At 35.2% G+C, this 23,085-nt stretch overlaps 4 protein-coding genes across 7 annotated transcripts; 2 read left to right on the top strand and 2 right to left on the bottom strand.

Moving 5' to 3' along the window:
* Positions 1-372: 372 nt before the first annotated feature.
* On the top strand, positions 373-2,400 carry LOC111810320 (ATP-dependent DNA helicase Q-like 4A). Of its 2 annotated transcripts, XM_023697020.1 has the most exons (5): positions 373-620; positions 740-834; positions 1,365-1,442; positions 1,525-1,917; positions 1,984-2,400. In XM_023697020.1, the coding sequence occupies exons 1-4, from the start codon at positions 534-536 to the stop codon at positions 1,904-1,906; spliced, it is 642 nt and encodes a 213-aa protein (XP_023552788.1). In that variant the 5' UTR covers positions 373-533; the 3' UTR covers positions 1,907-1,917; positions 1,984-2,400. The 2 variants fall into 2 exon arrangements, with proteins under 2 accessions (XP_023552788.1, XP_023552787.1); XM_023697019.1 differs by having other exon boundaries at positions 1,525-2,400.
* Positions 2,401-3,043: 643 nt separating this feature from the next.
* On the top strand, positions 3,044-13,089 carry LOC111809980 (serine hydroxymethyltransferase 7-like). 3 transcript variants are annotated; one of them, XR_002817344.1, is made up of 6 exons: positions 3,044-4,505; positions 5,155-5,560; positions 6,793-6,894; positions 7,002-7,694; positions 9,615-9,691; positions 10,709-13,089. XR_002817344.1 is itself a non-coding variant. In XM_023696489.1 (4 exons), exons 1-4 carry the CDS (start codon positions 3,471-3,473, stop codon positions 7,223-7,225), a joined length of 1,767 nt encoding a protein of 588 aa, XP_023552257.1. In that variant the 5' UTR covers positions 3,044-3,470; the 3' UTR covers positions 7,226-7,862. The 3 variants fall into 3 exon arrangements, 1 of the variants encoding a protein (XP_023552257.1); XR_002817343.1 differs by having other exon boundaries at positions 9,615-13,079; XM_023696489.1 differs by lacking the exons at positions 9,615-9,691; positions 10,709-13,089 and having other exon boundaries at positions 7,002-7,862.
* On the bottom strand, positions 11,197-12,966 carry LOC111809981. The gene is made up of 2 exons (XM_023696490.1): positions 12,423-12,966; positions 11,197-12,310 (listed from the first exon to the last, which is right to left on the bottom strand). Exons 1-2 carry the CDS (start codon positions 12,939-12,941, stop codon positions 11,657-11,659), a joined length of 1,173 nt encoding a protein of 390 aa, XP_023552258.1. The 5' UTR covers positions 12,942-12,966; the 3' UTR covers positions 11,197-11,656.
* A 1,980-nt stretch (positions 13,090-15,069) lies between the features above and the next one.
* LOC111809799 (potassium channel AKT2/3-like) lies at positions 15,070-20,955 on the bottom strand. The gene is made up of 9 exons (XM_023696229.1): positions 20,526-20,955; positions 19,032-19,250; positions 17,821-17,979; positions 17,683-17,740; positions 17,291-17,608; positions 16,305-16,544; positions 15,908-16,225; positions 15,483-15,717; positions 15,070-15,395 (listed from the first exon to the last, which is right to left on the bottom strand). Exons 1-9 carry the CDS (start codon positions 20,765-20,767, stop codon positions 15,286-15,288), a joined length of 1,899 nt encoding a protein of 632 aa, XP_023551997.1. The 5' UTR covers positions 20,768-20,955; the 3' UTR covers positions 15,070-15,285.
* Between the last annotated feature and the right edge of the window lie 2,130 nt (positions 20,956-23,085).

The raw sequence follows: 23,085 nt of genomic DNA, 5'->3' as shown, positions 1-23,085 counted from the left end.
TGTTTATATTGTCGTCANTTTTTTTTTTTTTTTTTTTTTTGGTGTGTCAATAGCAATTTCTATTGCTGTAAAGACATGTTTGCTACAGAATGAAAGGATACCATGTTTGCGAGGACACACAATAATGTGTTTGGCACACCCAATAGGTTTGCTGTTGTGTTGAAGTCATTCGGTTGGTGCAGCAGCAGTTTTAACTGTGGTCTGAACTAATTCCAAAAGCAAAAATGGANATTTATTTATTTTTAAAATAGTGCTTATTTTCTTATATTTTTAGGATGGATTTTATTTTTTCAATAAAATATTTAATTTTTAAAAATTAAGCANGGAAAGGCTGCTGCGCTCTTTTCTGTTCTCTCTTTTTTTTTTTCTTTTTTTTTTTTTCGTTTTTTTAACTCATCTAGAAGCTGTATTGTCCTTGCATGATATCTTTGCTTAGCACTTGAAACTTGACAGCTAATTTGTTTTCTCTGGCACATGACACACTTGCCAGGTTTCCGTCAATTGCAAAAACAAATAAACTGAGCAAATCTGAAATGACTCCAGCTAAAGGTTCTTTGGTATCTGGAAAAGTATATCCCAATACCGATACTCCTGCACAGCCTCAATCTGAAATTGACGTGGTAAGTAATAAAAACTTCGCATAGCATTGGGCGACACTTCGGTTGTTTCTTGATATTTGTGCTGTACAATTCGTCACTTGGCTTGTTCCTGAACAGAATGATTTGTTTTCTTACCGCAGCAACTCTCGGCAAAATTGTATTCTTCTTTGCGAATGCTTCGAACTAATCTTGTTAAAGAGGCTGCAGATGGTGTTATGGCATATCATATATTTGGGTAGGTTCTGTTTCACTTTGTTATGTCCTGTAAAGATGTTTCTCTCTCTTTCTCTCTCTCCTCCTCTTCTTTTTCCTTCATTTTTTTTAAAAGGAAAACTTTAGTGACTGTTGCCTAAAAGTAATTACAATAGAAAGTTGGTCAAGATTTCCAGTCCTGGTTGATTAGCATATGGGAGAATACAAGGAATGTCCTGGAAAGTAGTTAAGTCTCTTAAATGTCCTGGAATATGTAGAATTGTTAGATTAATAAATATACTTTTAAGAGTTGGTCTCTTATGATCTATGTTAATACTTTTCATTTATGGAGCTGGATTACGTTACATGACATTTTTTTTTTTAATTGATGGCCTATAACATTGTAAACTCTTCTTGATCTGATATAATTCTTCCTTCGTTTTGAAATGTAACTAGGCTGCATCATGGTTTTGTTAAGATTTTGTTTTTTTTTTTTGCTTTTTAGTATTGTTTATGTCCCAATTTCTTTGTGACCTGTGCTGATTAGTTGATTAATTTCTTCCCTCGACCCAGAAATGCCACATTGCAGCAAATAAGCCGAAGAGTTCCCAGATCAAAAGAAGAATTACTTGATATCAACGGCATTGGAAAGTTAGTTTTCAGCCTTCATGTCTACAGAACTTTAATTTACTCTGTAATGCAAAACATTTGACAAAAAATCTCCTTGATTTAGGGCTAAGGTAAGCAAGTATGGAGACCGTATTCTGGAAACCATAGAATCTACCATCAAGGAATTCTATGGGACCGAGAAAAATGGAAGCAACAGTAATGACAGTAACGATTCTGTAAAGAGACGAAGAGATGAATATAAAGATGCAGATGAATATTTTGAGGACGACAACGCCACCAAAAGCTTTGATAGATCAAAGAAGAGGGCAACAAAAACTCAGAACAAAGTTCCCAAGATTCATAATTCTTCGAAGCCAGTACATACGGATCAATTTGTTGACAGTGAACTGGATTTTGATGACAGTTACTATGAAGTTCGTGACTTGGAGGCTAAGGATAACCAGGGTCATCGTGATGATGGAAGAGTGTTACCTTCATGGTCATAACACAAATTCTGGTTGGTACCTGTATGCTTTCAGATGAAAACTTTATCATTGCTCACGATATTCAAAATTGTATATAGCTAAAGGTAGCGACCGTCTTGGACAAGACGAAGAGGGTGTTGACTTATCCAAATGGTACTTCAAATTTGGAACAGGCGACGAGAAATCAAAATGGAAACCTTTCGAACTATTTTGCTAGGTCAGTCATTCAAGGAGTCGAGACTCGAGCCCTTTAAAGACCGTAAAAGTTCAATAGGGCCTCAACAAATGTCCCCAAGATTTTGTAATCACTTACTCAGGTGATTGAGGCTAAAGTGATATTTTATATTTGACTTATAAATTCTTATGTTTATCTACTTTTGTTACATTGATCTCAAGGATGTAAATATGATTTACAGAGAATCAATCCACCATGTCTTGTATTTTATTGGAACAGGTTTGATATTATTATTGTAGTTCTGGTTATAATATGCTTCAATGTATGAGCTCTTTGTTCTTGGATGTGTATGGTGTGGCATGCAATTGTGTTTATATTGTCGTCAAATTTTGAATTATTTAGTTCTTATTTATTTATTTTTAAAATAGTGCTTATTTTCTTATATTTTTAGGATGGATTTTATTTTTTCAATAAAATATTTAATTTTTAAAAATTAAGCATATAATAAATTATAGTTGGAAAATTGGGAGAAAAGAAACATTAATGTCGTGATACGAATGAGTATGATGATAAATCATTTAACACGTAGAACGTGATCCAATAGTACGTAGTTGTTCGTCTATCTTTTTTTGTTTTTTTCTTTTATTATATTATTATTTCTTTTTTACTTTTTCTCTGTTTTAAAATAACACTTTCTTTGTTTTTATCATTTTAAATATCACTTTCAAACTTCTTTTTCACATGATTATTTAAAATTTTAAATTGATTTGTTGAAATGAATAAAATATTATATAGACCATAAAAAAAAAAAAAAAAATTAAAGAATGAATTTGATATTATCAAAGATTTTATAAAATAAAAAAAAGGGGTTTTAAATTATGAATCCATAATTATTTTTAATTTTTAAAAGCAAATTGATTGGTTGAAAATTAAATAAAAAATTACTATCAAAATTTTCACATTATTATTAGTATATTATTATGTCCAGGTTCGTTCTCCACCGCCGTAATAAGAAACAACCTGTCATCGTCGATCCGACGCTCGCCTTCTCCTCCTCCGCCTCCTCTTCTTCTTCCTTCTCCTGTCTCTCGCTCTCAGGACCTCCATTCTGTAGGGAAATCTCACAGTTTTAGGGTTTTCGCTGTTTCTGGCTTTTCCATGGAAGTTTCGTTGAGTTCAATGCCACAATCATTCAAGCTTGGCCGTTCTACCGACCTCAATCGCCCCTGCCCCTGCCGCTGTTCTTGTTGTTCTTGCTATTGTTCCTGATTCGGAGCTTCTGTTGGGGTTTGGCTTTGCTAAATTTTTCTATCTTTGATTGTGTTTGTTTACAGGAGGTGTAATCTTTTGGGGACTGGAATTCGTTTGATAGGCTTAAGACTTTGATATTTGTGGCTTTGTTCGTAGTTAATGGATTTGTCTAATTCCCATTCCAATCTTTCTCTTGGAATCTCATTGCATGCTTCGCCACCGCACCGCGTTCAGATTGCTGATGATTCCATTCTGCTTCATCTCGAATCTTCTCGACAGGAACCCACGTTTTCGTCCCCCCCAATCCCTCTTCAGTTGATGGAGCCGCTGACGGAGAGTCACAGAGACGAGGTTGGAGATGCGGAGAGAGAAGACGATGTCTACGACGACAGGGATGTAGAAGAGTTTCGTATTCTAGGCCATTCTATGTGCTTGAAGCGCCGAAGAGATAGTGAATCTTCGTTCTCGTCCAGTTCTGCAAAGAGAAATTCGTGTGAACGTGATTTAGAGACACGAAGAAGTGCTGTACGGTCGTGGGGTAACCAGACCCTTCGAGCCGCGGACCCTAACCTATTTGGAATTATGGAGAAGGAGAAACAGAGGCAAATCAAGGGCATTGAATTGATTGCTTCTGAGAATTATGTGTGTCGTGCTGTAATGGAAGCACTTGGAAGCCACTTGACTAATAAGTACTCCGAAGGTATGCCCGGTGCGAGGTACTACTGTGGAAATCAATATATAGATGAGATTGAAACGCTATGTCGTGAGCGCGCATTGGCAGCGTTTGGTCTTGATTCTGATAGTTGGGGAGTTAACGTGCAACCTTATTCATGCACGTCCGCGAACTTTGCCGTCTACACTGGTCTGCTACTCCCGGGTGATCGAATCATGGGGTTGGATACTCCTTCTGGTGGCAATACTAGTCATGGCTACTGTACCCCGAATGGAAGAAAAGTTTCTGGGGCCTCAATTTTCTTTGAGAGTTTTCCATATAAGGTTAATCCGCAAACTGGGTATATCGATTATGATAAGCTTGAGGAGAGGGCGCTTGACTTTCGCCCAAAAATACTTATTTGTGGGGGGAGCTCGTATCCTCGTGAATTGGATTATGGAAGGTTTAGGCAGATTGCAGATAAGTGTGGAGCAGTTCTGATGTGTGATATGGCTCAAATCAGTGGCCTTGTTGCTGCTAAGGTTTGAATTTTTCTTCACCATCACCGATGCTACGGCCCTTGCTTGAATGTCTGTGTATTAATTTTTTGGTTTCTCGGCTCATCGAAGTTTGTGGTTTTCTTTTCACATGTTCTAATTGCTATCATGTCCTCATTCTCTTGGGTTGCAATTTAGTTGCTTGTTAACATGATTATGATTTTTGAATTGTTTTACCTGACACTCAGAAATTGCGTCAAAGGGTGGTTGTATGGAATTTCTTTGTGATAGTAAAATGTAACTGACCAAGGGATCTCGGTAGACACTGATTTTAGGTCTTTACCTTAGTTTAGCAGTGTGTTGGGCTAAGATGTCTTGACCCCATTGATTTTATGAGAATTGAAACCTTTGAGAAACACTCTGGACTGCTTTTGAATCTTTAAGCTTATGAATTATGGTATTGTTCTTCTTGTAAAATATTTTTTCTTTCTACTGGATTGTATTATACAGTTCGTTCAACATCGTGTTTATGCAATTTTCAGTGGGTTTCTTTTACATCTGTAATTATTTTTTCACTTGCATTGTTTGGTCCAGTCCATCACTACTACTTCATGTGTAATCCTGTAATTTTAGACAAAGAATTATCCCTACTCTGTTTATGTTTTGATTTATTTGGATTTGAATTTTATTACAGGAATGTGTCAGCCCTTTTGGGTACTGTGATGTTGTGACTTCCACTACTCATAAGAGCCTTCGAGGTCCAAGGGGAGGTATAATTTTCTATAGGAAGGGTAGTAAGCCAAGGAGGAGAGCAATGCTTCTGTATCAGGGAAATGAAGCTAACCAATATGACTTTGAGGAGAAAATCAACTTCGCTGTTTTCCCATCCTTACAAGGTGGACCACACAATAACCATATTGCTGCGCTTGCTGTGGCTCTAAAACAAGTGGCTACTCTGGAGTACAAAGCATACATGCAGCAGGTGAAAAAAAATGCTCAAGCTTTAGCTTCTGCTCTACTCCGAAAGAACTACAAGCTTGTAACTGGTGGCACAGATAATCACATGGTACTCTGGGATCTAAGGTCCTTGGGATTGACAGGTAATAATTTTTATCCAAATTTTGCAGATTGATGTGAACATGATACATTTTAGGTGCACAATTAGTTTTTGTTTCTAGAGGAAAGAGGCGCACTAAAACATTGCTCATGCACAGTAAGGGTAGAATATGTTATGCACTGTGGGTTGTGATTAGAGGAAATGGTATATTATTATATTACATGAGTTACATAATTTGGAATAAATAGATTTGTTTTGTATCAACTGTATAACCATTCATTCAAAACAGGATACTGTAGTTGAGTACGCTTAAATAGTTATCTTAATTAATTAGTAAGGTGTTAGAAATAAGAATTTGGTTGGCAAGAAATGAGAGAATTTTTCAAGATAATTCTTAATCAGTTAGTCATAAAAAAAGACGTGTCAGAAGTGATGAAAAGATGAACAAGGCATGCTATTTTAAGGCAAGGCAAGTCTTAGCATTAGGGTGCAAGTAAAATCAAGCTTAATCAGTCAGCAGTGGTTTGGGATGTTGTGTGCCGACCATCAACCGAGTCGACTGATTAAGCGTTTCCTATTTCCTTCATTTTATAATTTCTTTCCCTTGAAAGAAAATTAAGATAAGCGAAAAATTGCCTAATTGAACCGACCTAACCGCAAATCAAGTCAATTTAGTTGGCATGGTTACTACATAATGTGTGGTCGGATGCAGTTTTTCATTTTTTCAAAGATTATATTAGTGGTTCAGTGTCGATTTTGCCCATAAATTGAGGCATTACTCCCCTACTTAGCATCTAGCACTATCAGAAGCCTCTTGTCTTCTTAGGACACATCCTCCTGTATTGAGCCTAATACTGAGATCATAAGTATAATTTTGACGTCATGAAATAGCTTTTCTGACTTTTCAACTGGATACAGGACATTGTTTCATTGATAAAAGAATTTTAATATCATAGTGCGCTATTTAGTATCCTGCAGGAAGATCCATTTCTCTGGCTTCTTTATTTGTATTATACGATGCAAAACAAATGAAGATAGATTCTGAACGATTTTAATCTATTTCAACTTAACNTGTTCCCCTATATCCCTTATTTTCTTAGGCTTTGTTTCATGATTTTAGTATTTTGCTTGATTTTTATTCTTCATTTTGTATTCCATATTCTTATACGTCTGTTTCTTCTAAGTTCTAGCTTTGATGGTATATGTGGCTGCTTACTCTATTATTCTCCATTCATTATACGTTGTGTAATCTTTTTGATGCCATGCTAATTGTAGGTAAAAACTTTGAGCAAGTTTGTGAGATGTGCCACATTACTCTCAACAAAATTACAATATTTGGTGATAATGGAATTATTACTCCTGGAGGAGTAAGGATCGGTGAGTTTCCCTCTTATATTTCATCTTTTGGGGATATCCTAAGATTGAAAAGCTCAGTATGCATTGATTATTCTAATAAATTAGCTGTCTGTCTGTTATCCCTGCAGGCACCCCAGCTATGACATCAAGAGGCTGTCTGGAATCTGATTTTGAAGTAATTGTAGAATTTCTTCATATAGCCGCTCAAATTGCAATTGTTGTTCAGCGAGAGCATGGGAAGTTGCCGAAAGCTTTTCTTAGGGGCCTTCAAAGTAATAATGAAGTTGTTGAGCTCGGATACCGTGTTGCAAGTTTTTCAGCTAAATTTGCAATGCCTGGCCTTGAAACTTGAATGGAGGGTGACCATTTGTTGTCCCTAAAAAAGAAAAATAATATCTGCTGCTCATCATGCCTTCCATATAAAATCTTGAAGCTTCTCCCTCTTGGGGTTGCTGTTTATTCAGATGCCTGCATTTACTTGTCATCTTATTGTTTTGAGAAGGGCCTTTGCAATCATCAGAAGAGAATTTAGTAATGCCGATCTTTTCTTCTACAAGGCCGAATGTGTACACAATGGATAGAGGCGTCATGAGCAGTTTTTTGGTGGTGTCATTTTTGGGATCCAATCAACTGAAGAAATTGGTGGCTACGAGGGAATATAATTTAAAAAAATATAGTACTCTATCAGAGACCGGAAGAATGCTTTGGACCTGATTGTTTATGGCCACGGCTGAGGAATCATTTTGCCAGCTTGATGTGTGATGATGTGGTAGGAAGTACGCACAATGCTGGTCAATTTCCTTTGATCAGAGTTCCATTGTGTAAGTTCTTGCTACATTTCCTCCCTCATACAAATTATGTCAAGTTCATTCATTATAATGTTATATAAGTGTCCATTCATCATTATAGTTAACTTCTCCAAAGTTCTAGTCGATTTCATTCATCCATGATTGTTAATAGAAATTGCTGCTATGGTTCTTGCACTTCTACATTTTCCTTTTCGTTATGATGCATGATCGTCTTTTCGAAATTGCAGAAGTTGACGTAGTTACCATAGATAAACTGATGAGATCTGATATTTGCATTTGAGTTAGTACATTAGTGTTTGTTTTGTTCCCAACCAAACTGTGATCATCTTGAGGCACAATCACTCCATCCAATTTTTCTGTATTGTGGGGCCTATATTGATAGGACAAAAACTGTACAGCCCTTTTCCATTTTCTGTGCTAGTGAAAGTTGTGTGCTGATCTTTTACTTTTACATGTTCAGAAGGAAACATAACTGTAGTTGCTTTTTCCCATGTTGATTCTGAAGTTCTGTTATAGACTGTCTGGATGTCGTGGGGGGCAAAAAAAAAAAAANAAAAAAAAAAAAAAAAAAAAAAAAAAAAAAAAAAAACTCTGCAAAAAAGGGGATGTGACATGAAAACATAAGAATCAGCTTGGGCAATAGGAGTACATTTATATGAGCTTAAGATGCAGAAACTGTTGGCTAATAGTTGCTTGGAAATAGACTAGAAATCACCTCCACTACCAAAAAGCTAAAGTTGGATGGAGGAGGAGAACCTTTCTTTTTTTTTTTTTCTTTTAACTTTTGACCTTCAGTTCCCCACAGTCCTCTTTCAAATACAGGCACAGGGGCCATGGCTCTGCTTCCACTATTTCTTCTTCATGCCTTGTGTTTTCTGCACAATGCCACATAGTTCTTGGACTACAGTCATCTTGTTCTTCTTATTGGGCAAGCTTAGGGCCAAATGAGGGGGAAAAGAGTTAATGAGAATGGTGAATCCGAGATCTTGTACCATCCATTAGGGTCTTTTTCAACGAGATCTACTATCCATTAGGGTCTTTTTCTAGCTCCTTCCCTAGGTTTAGTTTAACAACCTAACTAAAAGAGAGAGTAGGAACCGTGAGGAATCACGACTTTCCACAATGGTTTGATATTGTCCACTTTGAGCATAAGCTCTCATAACTTTACTTTGGACTTCCCCAAAAGGCCTCATACCAATGGAGATGTATTCCTCACTTATAACTCATGATCATTTCCTAAATTAGTCAACGTGAGACTCCTTCTCAACAATCCTCAACTGGAACTAGGGAGGGAGAGAGTAGATGCTGATCCGAAAGTTTTAGAACATAAGAACACAAGATTTCATTGCACAACGAAAATGACAAACCCTTTTCACCCGAACGTCTAAAATTCAGTTCTCCCTTTATCATTTTATATCATTATAGGACCATACTTGATGGAGCAGGAATCATGACCAAAGTTTCTTGAGAATATTTTCTTAGAAAATTGTATTAAGGATGGAAAAAGCTAAGTCCATGGCTTCTCTCTCTCCCTCTCTCTCTCTCTAGGAGTCTTATCAAGTTGTCCATTTTCCCATCATTAATTCTCGATGGCAATGATTAGCCATTTACTATCACAACTACAAAGGAAAAGAATCTCTACCAAAGTTCATTATTTAAAAAGTAAAGATAAAAACAGAGAAATCTTTGCACAATCTAATGGTACAAACATCACATATATTTGGTTTGCCCACTCAATTGCATTGCCCTGTCCCCCCGGTTTATTTACAGTTCAGGGAAAGAAAAGAGAAGAAAGAGACCAAATCTTTAACATTGGGTTTTTCGGAAAAATTGTTTATGTATATGTTCATGTTGAATGAATCTTTTGTGTTAATATTAGTTGACTAGGCGTGTAATATACTTCAATCATAATGAAAGTCTATGTTATTTTAGGTACTTTGTCGCCAAAGTAAGCATAGTTCAACAGTAATCAACATGTATTCTCCTACCTGTTGTTGTACTGGAGAAAGGTATTTTATCAGTATTTATATATATCTTTTTATTTATATCTCGAACATTGCATTAGAATGTTTTTTTTTTTATGGTAAAGTTATAAAATCATATGAAAATTATATCTAAAACTTTGACTTGCTTTAGCTTTAGAGCTTTAGAGAGAAGAGTGTAGGGAGGTCATAGAATGATGCCTTTTCTTCATGGGAGGATGAATAGGTGATTGGAGAGATTGAGAGGGCCATGAAAAGGAACCCTAAATGTCATTGTCTTTGCCTATTTTCCACATCAAAGAGCCTTGTGGGTAGGGAGTTTCTTCATCATTATCATTATTTTCTTCCTCTTTGCCTTCATAATTTATTTGGGTTAAAAACATAATTTATTAACCATTCCTTAAAAAAGTTACGTTTTTGTAGTTACCCGTAGGTCGTTCGGGTCGTTCTTTAACACTAAATTACGAAAATACCCATAAATTTTGTTCATAAACATTTCAGAACTGCATTAAGGACCTGAATATTATCACGTTGTTCAGTATCACTACTACACTATTTCCAGTAGCTTTAAATTTTAAGAACTTTATTACAATTTTTTAAAAGTATTTTGTAGACAAAAGCGAAGATTTAGGGATACTGTTTTAGTAACTTGGCAAAAAAAAGGAAAAATACAAGTAGTTTAGGTTGATTAAAATGAGGACAAGATCTTGTCTACTCACAGAGAAGATTGTGTGGCTGTTCCTTTTAATCTTTTTTAAAAATAAACTGTTTAGATGTTTTCAAAATTTGTTGAGCTTTTTTATCAGGATAATTAAAGCTGTTCTTGGTTTCAAAATTATAAATTATGAACAGATAGTTCACAGAAACCTTTATACTTTAGTAGCCTCCTGTTTCGTGCAAAAGAAGAAAAAAAAAAACAATAACTCGTCTCTTTTGTACTTTGATTAGTAGTGATATTGGTTGATCTAACCGACAAATATCTTTTAATAGATTCTTGTCTATTGATCTCGTCGCTCTTGTCTAACTCCTTGTTTTGTAAATTAGTCTTGGTTGATCCGATCGGACCCTGAACATGTGAGAGTCCAGCTATCATTTTGCACACTGGATATCTCTTACCTATTTGAGAAGGAGCCTTGGATATCGTATATCAAAGACATCTGGCTCCTGACTTGTCCTATCTTAGAAAACGATATCATCAAGAAAAAAAACACATATGAAAGGGAGAAACAGTCTCGGATATCGTATATCAAAGACACCTGCCCTTGACCCATCAAAAAAAGAACATACACACATGAAAGGGATGTATAGGTTCTCTTACCACAAGTTAAGCTCAACAATATATGAAGGGAAAGATTCAAACCTTAGGCCGGTTGAATTAGATTCAAACTTTTGAGCTACAACACCAATTTTTTTGGCTAAGAACACAACTTAACCCGTTGAGCCAGATTCTTTTGACCTACAACACTATCTGTTTTGGTCGAGAACATATATCTTAATCCATTAAACTCTACGAAAAAGATCCAAAAAAAAAAAAAAAAAATCAAATCACATTGATACTTTAATTAGAGTACAAAATTGTTTATGTATTGAGTATAATTGACCTTTGGATTTGTTTGGAATAATATTAGTGTGGCTCTGTGGTGTGCTTATAAAATGCCACAAGAATCTTTCCTTTCTTCACTGCCAAAATCCTCTCTCTCTCCTCTCTCTCTCTCTCTCTCTCTATTTTGCTGCTTTTCTTCAAAGCAATTTCAGAATCAATGCTTCTCTCTCTCTCTCCCTCTCTCTCTCTCCTCCTGAATTTTCTTCCTTTTAAGCTATCATAGGCTGCAACATCATCACAACCTTTCTATAAACAATGTGATTCCAAATCAAAAATGAAAAAACACTAAGTAAAAATTACACAACATCTCTTATCTTCCAAAAATCTTCACTATTTCTTCTCAAATTTTGCATTTTGAAGCATACCCAGATCCTCCTTTTCCCCCTTCTCTACCTGTTAGTAGTACACATGTCCAAAAGCTTCTGTCTTCCCTCAACAATCTCATCAAGGAAGTCATCAAGCTGCCCAACAATGGCGTCCACTCCATTTCTCAATGTCCCAAACCAACCATTCAATCTCTCAACTTTTTCTTCAATTTCATCTCCTTCTTCTTCTTCTTCCTCCATACCCCTCTCGAGCTCCACTTTCAGGCCTTCCATGGCTGCCTTTGCTTCCCTGAATTCAAACAGCAAGATCCCCACTGACTGCCCATCTACTCTGTCTATTTCATTTGCCACTCTCTGTCTCAATCTTGCCATTGATGCTATGAAGCTCGAGCTGAACATGGTCCTTAAATGGTGATCTTCTTCATTCTCAATCTCACAACTTTCATGGAAGCTTGATTCTGGCCAACAATACACAAGAGCACACAGAAGAATCATTAGAAGTAATGAGCTGATGCTCTTCACTGCATGAAGAACCCCTCTGAATCCATTGAAAGCATTCAATTTCAACGTTGATCCAATTCCGGTTGACGTGCCGCCGCTGCCTCTGCTGTTGAAACAGAACAGTGATAATGGATGAATTCTTGTATACATCAAGCTTCTATTTTCCTCTTCTAACCCAAAAACATTCCTCTCGAAATCAGTAATTGAACGAAGAATCTGCAAAACCCCAAAACAGAGCAAAACAGAGTATATCAAAACAGAGCAAAACAGAGTATATCAAAACAGAGCAAAACAGAGTATATCAAAACAGAGCAAAACAGAAACGAACCCTTTGAGAAGCCCGAGCGTTTACACGAAGAAAATGAGGATCCTGCAAAGAAGAAGTTATAGCAAAAGCTTCCTCATGAAAAATCTCCAAGCTTGAGATTCCAGATTTGAGGACTTGGCAAGCTTCCCATATGCGGGAGCTTTCATCCATATACTCATCAAGCCACTTACCACCAACGGGGAGGTGGAGGCGTTGGCCAAGTTGGATGAGCTGAGAGTGGAGGGTTCTAAGAAAAGAGAGGACTTTTTGAAGAAAGTGAAGAGACATGAAGTCGGAGGAGACGAACGCGGCGTCGAGGTCGTCGAGCTCATGGGAGATGAACTGATAGAAGCCATGGAGGGAGGTGGCTGTAGAAGAGGAGGTACCCATTTGAGAGAAGTGTGTAAATGTGTGAAAAGTGGAGAGCTTTATATGTGATGGAGGGGGAGAGATGAAGAAGGGAAGATAAATAGGTGACTCTGTTTCAGAACAGGGGAGGGAAGAATAATATGAAAGGATTGGTTTGTTGGGTGCAATCATGTGTGTTTCCTATTCAGTGGAGGAGATGATTGGGCTCTGCTGTTACAAAAACAATGCTTTTAAGAGAGAGAGAATGAGAGAGAGAGAGAGTCATTGAATTTGTATTGCCAAATCACAATGGATGCCAAAAATGGTTGCTATCTTTGCAAACTTGTTACACCAAACCATTAATTTATGGGTTGTAAGTATCGGGTTTTGTTTACTTTCGTCTCGGAACTTATGAACGTATAACCGCGTTGACGAAAGGAAGGAGCGAAGTCAGGATAGAGCACCATTTGTAAAGGTAAGGTCTTAGTTTTCCAGCTTCCCGAGGTTGGGCGTGCTCTGCTGTAAAGGTGAAGGAGAGAAGTGAAGCTGCGACCTTATCTATGTTTCTACAATGGTCTAAAACACGCCCACCTGTAATTGGATGCATGGAGGACCGACCCCAGTTCCTCTAAATTTTTCAATTTTGTGTCTAATACACATCTAAGCTTTAATGGGTATGTCATAGATTTTTACACTTTCAATGGTTTGATTTTTACACTTTCAATGATTTTTACACATCTAAGCTTCCAACAGGCCATTGACCTAGTAGTTAAAAGTTAAAAATTCAAGGACCTAACTTAACTTTTGAAATCAAACTTGACTCGTCATAAGTTGTAGTTTTGTTGCTGATATAAATATAGCTCAAGTGAATACCGACACTGATTACTCAACAATTCGCCTATCTCAAACTTAGTATAACACACGAGCGAGGCCATATTTTTCTATAATATCATTTACTCCTAAGTTATTAAAATCTAAAAAAAAAAAAAAAAATGGGGGTTTTGGAATGTAGGGATCAAACAAAATTGAAATCAAAATGTTGTAGACCAAGAGCATATTAGGGTTTAGAAGATAAAGATTGAATTATTGGAATCAAGAATTTGGTTTGGTTTTTTTTTTATTAATTAATTAATTAATTAAATAAATAATAAATAAAGGTTACTATTGATGGATTCCCTTCAAAGTAATCTAAACTTGAAATCCAAATGGATTGATAGAATCATTGCCTGAAAAAGTTTTTTTTTTTTTAATTTTTCAAGAAATTTTTTATTTTTTTAATTTNATATATATATATATATATATATATATATATATATGTAAAAGTTTGACTACTTTGACTCGATGCTTTTTCATTTTTTTTTTTATATATTTTTAGAGAAAATAATTTTAAAAAATTGGAGAAATTAAAAGAATGAGGTGGAAAATAGATTTTGTTGGAAGTTAAAAATTTAATATTAATTTTGATAAATAGGCCCAACATTCTGTTTTTAGGGTTTGAAGTTGAGATTATTTGTTTTGTTTATAATGGAAGAATCATAGGCCCAATGTCTACGCTATGCACAAACATATATACCCTTTTTCTTTTCCCTTCGACCTCGATACCGACTGTTGAACTATGTTTAAATTAGTTTTTTTTTTTCGTTCGCTTTATGTGATGAGTATGTATGTTAACTAGTTGAACTATGTTTAAATTGGTTTATTTATTTTCTTTTTTTGTTCGATTCTCTTCATTTAGGTGAGTATATATCTTAAGTAGTTGAACTATGTTTAAATTAGTTTATTTCTTTTCTCTTCCTTCGTTCCGTTCTCTACGAAGCTTTTTCTTTTATTCTATGTATATAAAAGAGACTAAATATACACTTGATTCTTGATGTATTGTTAAATATTGTCTTATTAACATATTTAGACAATTGAACGTGTCATTTGGATGCTACTCGACACATGAAATTCAACCTATTCATTTTATTGAATATAGTTCATAGTTGGGTCTAAGATCGATTCATCAAACAAGTTTACTGTGTATAAGGAGAGAATAAAACTTCAACTTAATTGTTGGACTATATTCAACCAACCTGACTCAAACATTTTATGATTCGGTTCATTGATACTTGAAATGATCTATCAAATTTATAATCCAAATAACTAAGCTCGGAAAAGAAACCCTGAACCTGATGGATGAACGAACATAACTCAATGGATGAAACATCAAGTACTATCTCTAAATTAATGGTTCGATCNCGAACATAACTCAATGGATGAAACATCAAGTACTATCTCTAAGTTAATGGTTCGAACTCTCGCTCCACAATGGTCGAGCAAAAAAGCTTAAACGAAGCAGATGGATATATAGGCTTTTTCCTTTCAACTAATTTCAATAAGAAAAAATGAAGAAAACAATACAAAATAATTGATCAAGGCAGAGCTTTGCTTAGCAAATTTTCCCCTTTTTCTTAATTTTTATGGGAAAAACCTCTCTTGATCATCTAATACCTATGTATGTTCATAGCCTCAGATTTCAGAGTTTTATAATCTGCAGCTATGAGAAAAAAAGCTTATCATTATCCCTTATCACATCAATGGAATCAATTTCAGAGCCTTCTTCATTTGTCAAAACAGCATTTGTTGCATCAAATCCAAACTTTTCACCTGTTAAGATTCCCAAAACTGGAGTCAAGAACATATCAATCGATCTCGAACTCGCTGAAAATAATGAAGTTTCCATTAGAATGTTACCTGCAACTCTTTTGAGCTCCTCCATTGAATGTGGCAATCTGATGAGCTTTCCAGGATCATCACAAGAAGCCTGTTTTCTGGCTACTGGATGGCCTTTGTATATGTTAACTCTACTAAAATCTAACTCAATGGAGTGTTTCCAGTTGAAACTTTGATCCTTTTCTTCGATCAAAGTCGGCGTCGTCTCTTTTTCGGGCGAACCTTCTATGGTGATTTTGTGGCTCAGCTCCCTTTCCTACAAGATTTAACAGATTTTTCTCTCAAAGATTTGGTTTGAAAATTGTTCCGTTTTCAGAGNCTTCTATGGTGATTTTGTGGCTCAGCTCCCTTTCCTACAAGAGTTTTAACAGATTTTTCTCTCAAAGATTTGGTTTGAAAATTGTTCCGTTTTCAGGGGACTTATACTCGAAAATTCGTATACGAACCTGAAGGAAGTTCTTGACGATGACTGTACTGTCTTCTTGTTTGATATGCATAGCTTCTTGTAGCACACTTGTTTTGAGCTTCAAGAGCTGTGAAAGAGTTTTGGTTCTGTATGTAAAGCTGTGGTTTTTGCAACAAAGTGCTCCTACTTCCCCAAACATACTGCCACAGTGTAATGTCCCAACAATCCGTTCCACCTCCGTCTCACAGTCGATAATTTCGATTTCCCCGGACACGATGATATAAACTTCTTCCGGGCTTTCGTTATGTACTATCACGTCCTCTTTAGGCGGTATATACTCGGCTTTCATCTCGGCTACCTGTCACATTTCATGGCATAGTTAGCTAAAGTTCATAGGTGAGTAGTCCAAACCCAAGCTAAAGAACTGCTAAGCTCACCAGCATCACAAGTGTTTCCTTTGAGACACCCTTGAAGAGGTAGAGTTTCTCCACGGTCGGCATAAACAATTGCTGACAGATGCTATGGCAAATCGACTTCGGAAGCTGTTCGATCAGGTGTTGTTGGTTTAGGCTCTCGGCTTTGAATCTTAAACACATGTATGCTAATATGTGTTCCTTCAACTTCGAAGGCAGGCGGTTTCGGTTAACAAAATTCGATGCCAGTTCGATGCTGTTTCTCTGCAAAAGCATACCAATTCACGTAATTGTGAGATCACACATCGGTTGGGGAGGAGAACAAAACACCCTTTAGAAGGGTGTGGAAACCTCTCCCTAGCAGATGCATTTTAAAAACCTTGAAGGTAAGCCCGAAAGGGAAAGCTCAAAGAGGACAATATCTGCTAGTAGTGAGCTTAGGCCGTTACAAATGGTATTAGAGGCAGACACTGGGCGATGTGCTAGAGAGGAGGTTGTTCCCCAANGCATTTTAAAAACCTTGAAGGTAAGCCCGAAAGGGAAAGCTCGAAGAGGACAATATCTGCTAGTAGTGAGCTTAGGCCGTTACAAATGGTATCAGAGGCAGACACTGGGCGATGTGCTAGAGAGGAGGTTGTTCCCCAAAGGGGGTAGACACGAGGCGGTCTGCTAGCAAGGACGCTGGGCCCCAAAGGAGGGTGGATTTGGTGGGGGTCCCACATCGATTGGAGAAAGGAACAAGTGCCAGCGAGGACGCTGGGCTTTGAAGGGGGGTGTATTTTGAGATCCCACATCAGTTGGGGAGGAGAACGAAATACCCTTTATAAGGGTGTGGAAACCTCTCCCTAGCAGATACGTTTTAAAACCTTGAGGGTAAGTCCGAAAGGGAAAGCCCAAAGAGGACAATATCTGCTAGTGGTGGGCTTGGGCCGTAATAGTAATGGTCGAGTTAAAACAACGGGAATCGTATATAGAAAGAAATATAAAAAGGAACTTATATGAATGCTTACGAATTCCATTGTGCGTCGAGTTCCTTCAACGACTAGGTTTGTCATGTTACCGATCAAGTAAGCGGTTAACCCGAGATTGAAGAGCATGTAGAAGATTATAAAGATCATCTCCATCGTGTTCACAGCATGAAGATCACCATAACCAACCGTGGTCATAGTGGTGATAGACCAATACATGGATGAAACATATCTCACTCCAAAGCTAGTCTCTCTGAAATTTGGAAACGCTGTTCCAATCCACGTCTTTCCTTCATTTGGATACCGGTCAGCCAACATGTAGTAGAGGCATGCGGCACAATGGACATAGAGCAAAGTAACCTACAAACAGAACACCAACTTTTAACCAACCTTTCAAGAAGATTCAATCAGTTTGAACAGATTATTTTACTTACAAATAGAAGCCTAGCACATCGAATCCAAAAGTAGCTGAATCTAATGTCCTTCTCGAGCCTGAACAACGGAATAGAACGTTAATAAGGTTCGAGCGTCTGGAATAAGTGATCGATAAGATAAGATGACTGAGAACAAACCTTGTAAAAAGTTGCTTGACACGTCGCAGTCGCCAGAACCTGAGCAATCCTAGGAGGGCAAAAGGGAGACAAATATCATATTTGCCTGTGGACAGATAAGCCAGTGATTCAAATGGGATTGTTGATGCCAAATCCATCAAGAACCATGTCGACAGGTACCTATGGAACACCATTTATGTAAGTTGTAGAGATTTAGGCTAAAATCCCATAACAAGTATGTGACAACCGCTAGAAGATATTGTCCTTTTTGGGTTTTCCCTTTCGGATTTCCCCTCAAGATTTTTAAAACGCGTTTGCTAGGGAGAGATTTCCACACCCTTATAAAGAATGTTTAGTTCTCCTCCCCGACCGACGTGGGATCTCACAATCCACCCCCTTTTAGGGCCTAGTGTCCTCGCCGGCACTCGTTTACTTCTCCAATTGATGTAGGACCCCTCAGTCCACCCCCTTTGAGGCCAGCGTCCTTGCTGGCACACCGCCTCGTGTCTGGCTTTGATAGTATTTGTAACAGCCCGAAGTCACCACAAGTAGATATTGTCCACTTTGGCCCGTTACCTATCACCGTCAACCTCACAGTTTTAAAACACTTCTACTATGGAGCGGTTTCTACACCCTTATAAGAAATGCTTTGTTCTCCTCCCCAACCGATGTGGGATCTCACAATCCACCCCAACTCAACACCGATGTGGGATCTCACAATACCACATTCATCGCATCATTTGACAAGTGAAACCACTGCTTAAAACTATCACTGAATGAACTTCTAAGAGTAACACCTCATCTTAAAAAGCATAGCAAGGTTGGAAGATCCTTCAAACAAGGTTTTCCAATAGAAAACAAAGTAAATTCAACAAGCTAACACAGCCACAACAATGTAGTTACAATTTCAGAATACTATTTCCAGCACACTCGCATTGATCATCATGTTCTTCAACTTCAAGAACATTGAAAAAACTACTCTCCAAACACATTTTACTTTGCGCACAAGAACTCAAAATTAACCACAGCAACAAACTGATAAATATACCTAATAACAGCCAAATACCCAATGAAAGAACATCCAATTTCAGAGCAAATTAATCATAATCTACCCCTCAGAAAACGGATTTCCTCCATACCTACCACAAAAATTCGTACTAAAAACCACATTTCAAAACCTATAATGAACAAAGAAAAGGGAAATGAAAGTATAAGGAATGTAGAATTCAAACCTAATAGCTATCTTCTTAGAATCGCGAACGAGAAGCTGAGTCCGATGATCAATGTAAGCAACGAAGAAGGTGAAGAAGATGTCAATGGCGAAGAAGAGATCGACAACATTATCTACAATTAACAATCGGCGCTTGGGAATCGCGTCCATAAACGCCACTTCCATTGGGTAAACCCACACCGAGTAAGCAACCAAAACCACCATGAACGACTGCCACCACCTGCAAATTCACCCGCGGTAAAATTCTCCAAAATTTTAATCCGAGATAACTAACAATNTTTTTTTTTTTTTTTTTTTTTTTTTTTTTTTTTTTTGCTGGTAAGTCAAAATAAAAATGTTTTTTTTTCAACGGGAATATAATTTAGTATCAAGGCATCTATAATTATATCTTTTATTTATTTCTTTCTTATAAAAATTAATTTCTTTAAATTATTTATTTTATTCATAAGAAAAAAAAATATTTAAATTGATTAAAATTAAAAATTTAAGAAAAATAAATAAATAAATAAAAAGAAAAAGAAAAAGAAAAAAGAGAATTATACCTTTTCCTTTTTAAAAAGTAAAATCTTTTTTCACCCATTACTCACTTTTATTATTATAAAAATTTATTTATTTTATTTTCCTCTCTCTTCTATTATTATTATTATTATTAAATTTTATTTTTATTGAATAGATAAGATCCATATGAAGATTTGGTGATCTAAAATTAATGAAAATAATTTTAAAAATAATATTGACTTATTTATATTTGTAGAATTCTCCACCCCATAAATTTGCATTGAATGAAACAATTATTTATTTATTTATTTATTTATTTATTTATTTATTTATTTATTTATTTATTTATTATTATAGAGACAGCTAATTATCGAATATTGTGGAAAAAAACTTCTCAAAATGGTAAAGAATCTTTTTGGTACCCCAAAACCTACTGTTTTGTCGGCAATAGTTAAATAGTATATTTATTTTATTAATAAAATAAAATAAAATATTAATAATAATACATAATTTGCAATAAAACTTCCAAAAAAAAATCAAAATGCAAAAATAGTTGAAATTTAAAAACATTTTTAACTAATAATTATAATTTCATGACTTTCCAAGTTAATAACATTTTAATTATATATTTATTATTACTATTATTATTATTCAATTTTCTAATATTTTTCCCTTTGTTAAATTAAAAAAAAATGAGAAAATATCGAAAAAATACAAAAAAAATAAAAATANTATTATTCAATTTTCTAATATTTTTCCCTTTGTTAAATTAAAAAAAAATGAGAAAATATCGAAAAAATACAAAAAAATAAAAATTAATGAATCTATTTCGTCTTATGTGATTGAGCTATGATCATGTTGATAGAGATTATTCACTAATATTTTAAGAATAGTAGGAAAGGTAAAAGAAAATAAAAATGGGTTTTTGTTTTTTTGGAAAATTTTAACCAAAACAAAATAAAAAATAAAAAAAATAAGCACGACAGTGTGTGAGTACCTGTATTTTGAGTTCATGGGAGAGATGATCCATTTATGGCGCTTCACTTTATTATCGTCAGTAAAGCTCGATACTCCCAAAGGTGGAAGTATAACCTTTGAAAGCTCTCTAAGGCTCAACGACGATGGCAAATCGCTATCGCTATCGTTATCGTCGTCGCTTCCGTGCTTCCGATCCTCCTTCTTGTCCTCACCGCCGTCTTTCTCGACGGTGTCGGGGCGGTGGAGGAGGTGAATCTGCATAGGTAGAGAGGGAAAAATGGGGGAAGATGGAGAAGTCGGGTTGGGTTGAGTTGGGTTGGTGGTGCTTTCAAGATGTGTTGGGTGTTTTTATGAAGAATGGTGATGTGATTTATATGAAATTAGGGGAAGGTTCTTGGCTATGGGGAGAATGAAATTGAATGATTTTGACCCATTGACGTAAGAAATTTCAAAGGTTGAGATGATAAATGAAATGGGGTGGCTTGGAGGCTTCCTATTATTTTTTTCATTATTATTATTTTTTTATCCTCGAGCGGGGTAGGGGTAAATTTGTCATTTCCTTTTTGTTCGTTTTTGGTTTTCAACTTTTAAATTTGATGACACGAAATACTCCACTTGTCACAATCGCTCTTTTCTTGGCAGCAGACTTGCAATTGTACGACACTCACTTTTCAACAACAAGTGAGTTAAGTCAATTCGTTTACACGTCACGGCCAGACAACGTATGTTCTCGAGCATTAAACTTCATACAATTTGATCTCTTCCCAGAAATTCCCGAAAATATGGTATATTTTTCAGACTTCTTAACAATTCACCTTTTCAACAAAAACCATTAAACCTCCCCGTGAGACAGTCACATATTCGTCTATTTTTTTTTAATCTCACAAATGGTCGATTTTATTAAGAGTTTGTTTTTCTTCTCTCGAGCATACCGCTTGTTCAATAAACTCATATCATAATACGAGATAACCTAATAAACTCGATTACAAATCACAATATGAGATAACAGCTCCTGTCTAGGTACTCTCCGTCTCGCCTTTTTTAAATCAAAAGTCACGTGATTTTAATTTTTTTTTTCATTTAATATTTTTTTTACATCTTTTTATATCTTCATATGACCTTGGTCCCCTCAAAAATTTTAAAATATTATTTATGACTTGAACTCGGGATGACCAATTATATATATATATATATATTTATTGTAATAAAATTTAAAATTTTATTATTAAGTATCAAAAGAATTGTAGAAGAAAAAAAAACTCATTGAAATTGCTAAAAAAAAAAAAAATAATTATTCAAATTAATTAATATTATATTAAATAATTTAAATTAGAGCTGAAATAAATAAAATGGTGGCTGAGTTGGCATATTAATTTAAATCAGATCGTGATATATAGATTGGAAAAAAAATTATTAATGGAATTTTGATAGTTTAAAACAATTAATTATGTAAATAATATAAAATAATATTTTAAATTAAAAAATTGCACATGACCGTCCGACGTGGCAGAGAATTAAAAAAATTAAAAACCCAAACTGCAACTAGATTATATTATAAATAATATTATATTTTTAAAAAACTGAAATTGGAAAATGGTTTCGTTTCCGTTACTCTCTCACATATATGTTATTATTATTATTATTATTATTATTATTAAAAATATTCAAAGCTTTTCCGTTCACACATAAATATTATTATTATTATTATTATCTATCTTCCACTAATTTTCTATTATTGTCCAATAAATTAATTTTTTATTTTGATAATTTTCTTATCTATTTAAGCTATCTTTTATTTTATATCTTTTAAAATAGCTTTTACAACTTTTAGTAAAGTTTTGATTGCTCCCTCCCATTTTTAATTTATTTTATTTTATTTTATTTTATAATTATTTTTATTATATTATAAGAATATAGTTGTGAGGGGTCAAATTGTAAATTCACCTTTTAGATAGTTGTAGCGATGTTTATAAAATTTTCGAACACTCGTAATCGTTTAATCCTAAGCGATTATTCAAATTCTGAATATGTGCTTAGAGAGTGGAGTAAATCGGAGATGATTGAACCACTATAAAATTACAATGTTGCTTATCTTATTCTATTTTATTTAATTTTAAAATTTTTATTATATATATATCTCCCGGCCAAAAGTTATAAAATGTGAGCCATTGTTGTTACTCTCTTGCTTGCTTATATAATGTCTCTTTCAAAATCGCACCTATTTTAATCACAATTTTAATCGCACTCTATTTTAGTTATATAAGTCTTTGATACCACTTGTCATAATCGCACTTTTGATGGCAGCGGACTTGCGATTGTGCGGCACTCACTTCCCAACGATAAGTGAGCTAAGCCAATTCGTTCTTACAAGCGGACGTATGCTCGAGCTTCTAGTCTCAGTTTAAAAAGAAGGTCTTAGAAAACTAGGGCAGCGAGGGATTTTGAAAGAGACGTTATATAAGCAAGCAAGAGAGTAACAACAACGGCTCACAATATATAACTTTTAGTAGGAAAAAATTATATATATATATATATATATATAATAAATAAATAAATAAATAAAAACGAAAAAAAAAAAA

Source organism: Cucurbita pepo, chromosome LG14, assembly GCF_002806865.2.
Source record: "Cucurbita pepo subsp. pepo cultivar mu-cu-16 chromosome LG14, ASM280686v2, whole genome shotgun sequence".
NCBI lineage: Eukaryota > Viridiplantae > Streptophyta > Magnoliopsida > Cucurbitales > Cucurbitaceae > Cucurbita > Cucurbita pepo.
This window is presented reverse-complemented; position numbering and strand designations above follow the sequence as displayed.

Coding starts and splice junctions, on each gene's coding strand:
- LOC111810320 (XM_023697020.1), top strand. CDS start 534: ATGACTCCAGCTAAAGGTTCTTTGGTATCTGGAAAAGTATATCCCAAT. Junction 621..739: donor CTCAATCTGAAATTGACGTG/GTAAGTAATAAA, acceptor TTCTTACCGCAG/CAACTCTCGGCAAAATTGTA. Junction 1,443..1,524: donor GATATCAACGGCATTGGAAA/GTTAGTTTTCAG, acceptor TCCTTGATTTAG/GGCTAAGGTAAGCAAGTATG.
- LOC111809980 (XM_023696489.1), top strand. CDS start 3,471: ATGGATTTGTCTAATTCCCATTCCAATCTTTCTCTTGGAATCTCATTG. Junction 4,506..5,154: donor GTGGCCTTGTTGCTGCTAAG/GTTTGAATTTTT, acceptor ATTTTATTACAG/GAATGTGTCAGCCCTTTTGG. Junction 6,895..7,001: donor TCCTGGAGGAGTAAGGATCG/GTGAGTTTCCCT, acceptor TTATCCCTGCAG/GCACCCCAGCTATGACATCA.
- LOC111809981 (XM_023696490.1), bottom strand. CDS start 12,941: ATGATTGCACCCAACAAACCAATCCTTTCATATTATTCTTCCCTCCCC. Junction 12,311..12,422: donor ACGCTCGGGCTTCTCAAAGG/GTTCGTTTCTGT, acceptor GGGGTTTTGCAG/ATTCTTCGTTCAATTACTGA.
- LOC111809799 (XM_023696229.1), bottom strand. CDS start 20,767: ATGCAGATTCACCTCCTCCACCGCCCCGACACCGTCGAGAAAGACGGC. Junction 19,251..20,525: donor CCCATGAACTCAAAATACAG/GTACTCACACAC, acceptor GTGAATTTGCAG/GTGGTGGCAGTCGTTCATGG. Junction 16,545..17,290: donor CTCGACGCACAATGGAATTC/GTAAGCATTCAT, acceptor ATGCTTTTGCAG/AGAAACAGCATCGAACTGGC.